Here is a 1,396-nt window from a genome sequence, read left to right on the forward strand (position 1 = left end):
TATATAATGCAAAACGCGTTATTATCCTACCTATCCATACGATTCTCTCCATCTTCCTCGAGGTCAATGTCAGGATCATCTATGTGATCGAACAACCATTGAGTGGCGGCGTCAGCGTTTGTATTGCCCGTTGCATGTAGTGCTTTCTTGCACCTAGTTGCTGGAAATCCCATGGACTCAAGTTGGGCCATCAACTCTGCACTGACACCCGCCATATCTTCACACTGGTGATGCTTTTATAATGAGGTGTCCCTTGGCAGTTGAGGTGCGAAAATTGCTTTATTTATACGTGTATCTTTTTATTTATTTATTTACAACTACAGTGTTCCGCCTCTTCCTTCATCAGTGTTTATTTGTTTATTTTCACAAGCTGTATCCAAAAAACCATACATGGCCTTCTGAAAAAAGAACACCATAACCTTCTGAATCCAACCAAGTTTCTTGTTGAGATAAGTAGATCTCTTTTTTTTTGTATATATAATAACTAGTGTTCATGATTACATGTATCATTGTCTGTATGTACATATTTATTTATGAATGTAGTTACTCTGAAACATTCCGCCCAGAAGAGTTTTAACTCCTATTAGGGATTAACTCTAGTAGTGTCGGTAGGAGACTGGAGAGTGAGGAGACCAGGTAAGACTGCGTCACTGCGGCCCTGGCACTGAGTCTGACTTTAGTACATATGGTTTTGCGGCCACTATGTCTGACGCACAAGTCTGACGCGTTAAAATTGCAACTTAATTAAAAAATTGCGACCACTAAGTCTGACGCTTTAGTTACGTGCGACCGCTAGGCGCTATTAACTTGACGCTTACGCGTGCGTCAGCTAAGATTATAAACCATGAGATAATATGTATATCCAGAATCCACATAATCTAAATACGGTGTATAAAATGGAGGATGCAAATGTGATAATAGAGTTCTATAGTCTATGCCAAAGATCTCAAGTAAGACCATACGACGTTACTATGATGAGTCACGGCATGACAGGTATGAGAAAGCACGGCAAGATCAGATATGAAGGATATTGCATTGTCCTGATAATCACGGATACTGTGTGGAATGTAAATCTTGACATTGGTCAAGCGAGGACGGGCTTGCGTATATGGTTATCCAGGGCCAAAGGTTTCTTACCTCAAAGAAGGCAGATTTGATCAGCGTTTCGAAAAGAACTGTTCAGCATATGCGGAGAATGTAATGGATGGTGAACTACGAATGCTGAAGCACTCATTGAGATGACGAAGTGACAGCACAATGCAGTGTGGCAATAAGAGTCATTTACAGAATATAGTACTGATCATGCATAGGTTGGTGTTATTGGATAAGTATAAATAGTGCACACATGTAAGTTCATTGTGTGTGTGAATATATATACTTACACATATACACACAT

General features: G+C 39.9%; 1 protein-coding gene across 1 annotated transcript; it reads right to left on the reverse strand.

The window, feature by feature from the left end:
- Positions 1–26: 26 nt before the first annotated feature.
- On the reverse strand, positions 27–278 carry SARC_16208 (hypothetical protein; the record flags this gene model as incomplete). The annotated part of the gene is made up of 1 exon (XM_014289680.1): positions 27–278. The coding sequence occupies exon 1, from the start codon at positions 213–215 to the stop codon at positions 27–29; it is 189 nt and encodes a 62-aa protein (XP_014145155.1). The 5' UTR covers positions 216–278.
- Positions 279–1,396: the final 1,118 nt, after the last annotated feature.

Source organism: Sphaeroforma arctica (genome assembly GCF_001186125.1).
Source record: "Sphaeroforma arctica JP610 unplaced genomic scaffold supercont1.7584, whole genome shotgun sequence".
NCBI classification, from domain to species: Eukaryota; class Ichthyosporea; order Ichthyophonida; genus Sphaeroforma; species Sphaeroforma arctica.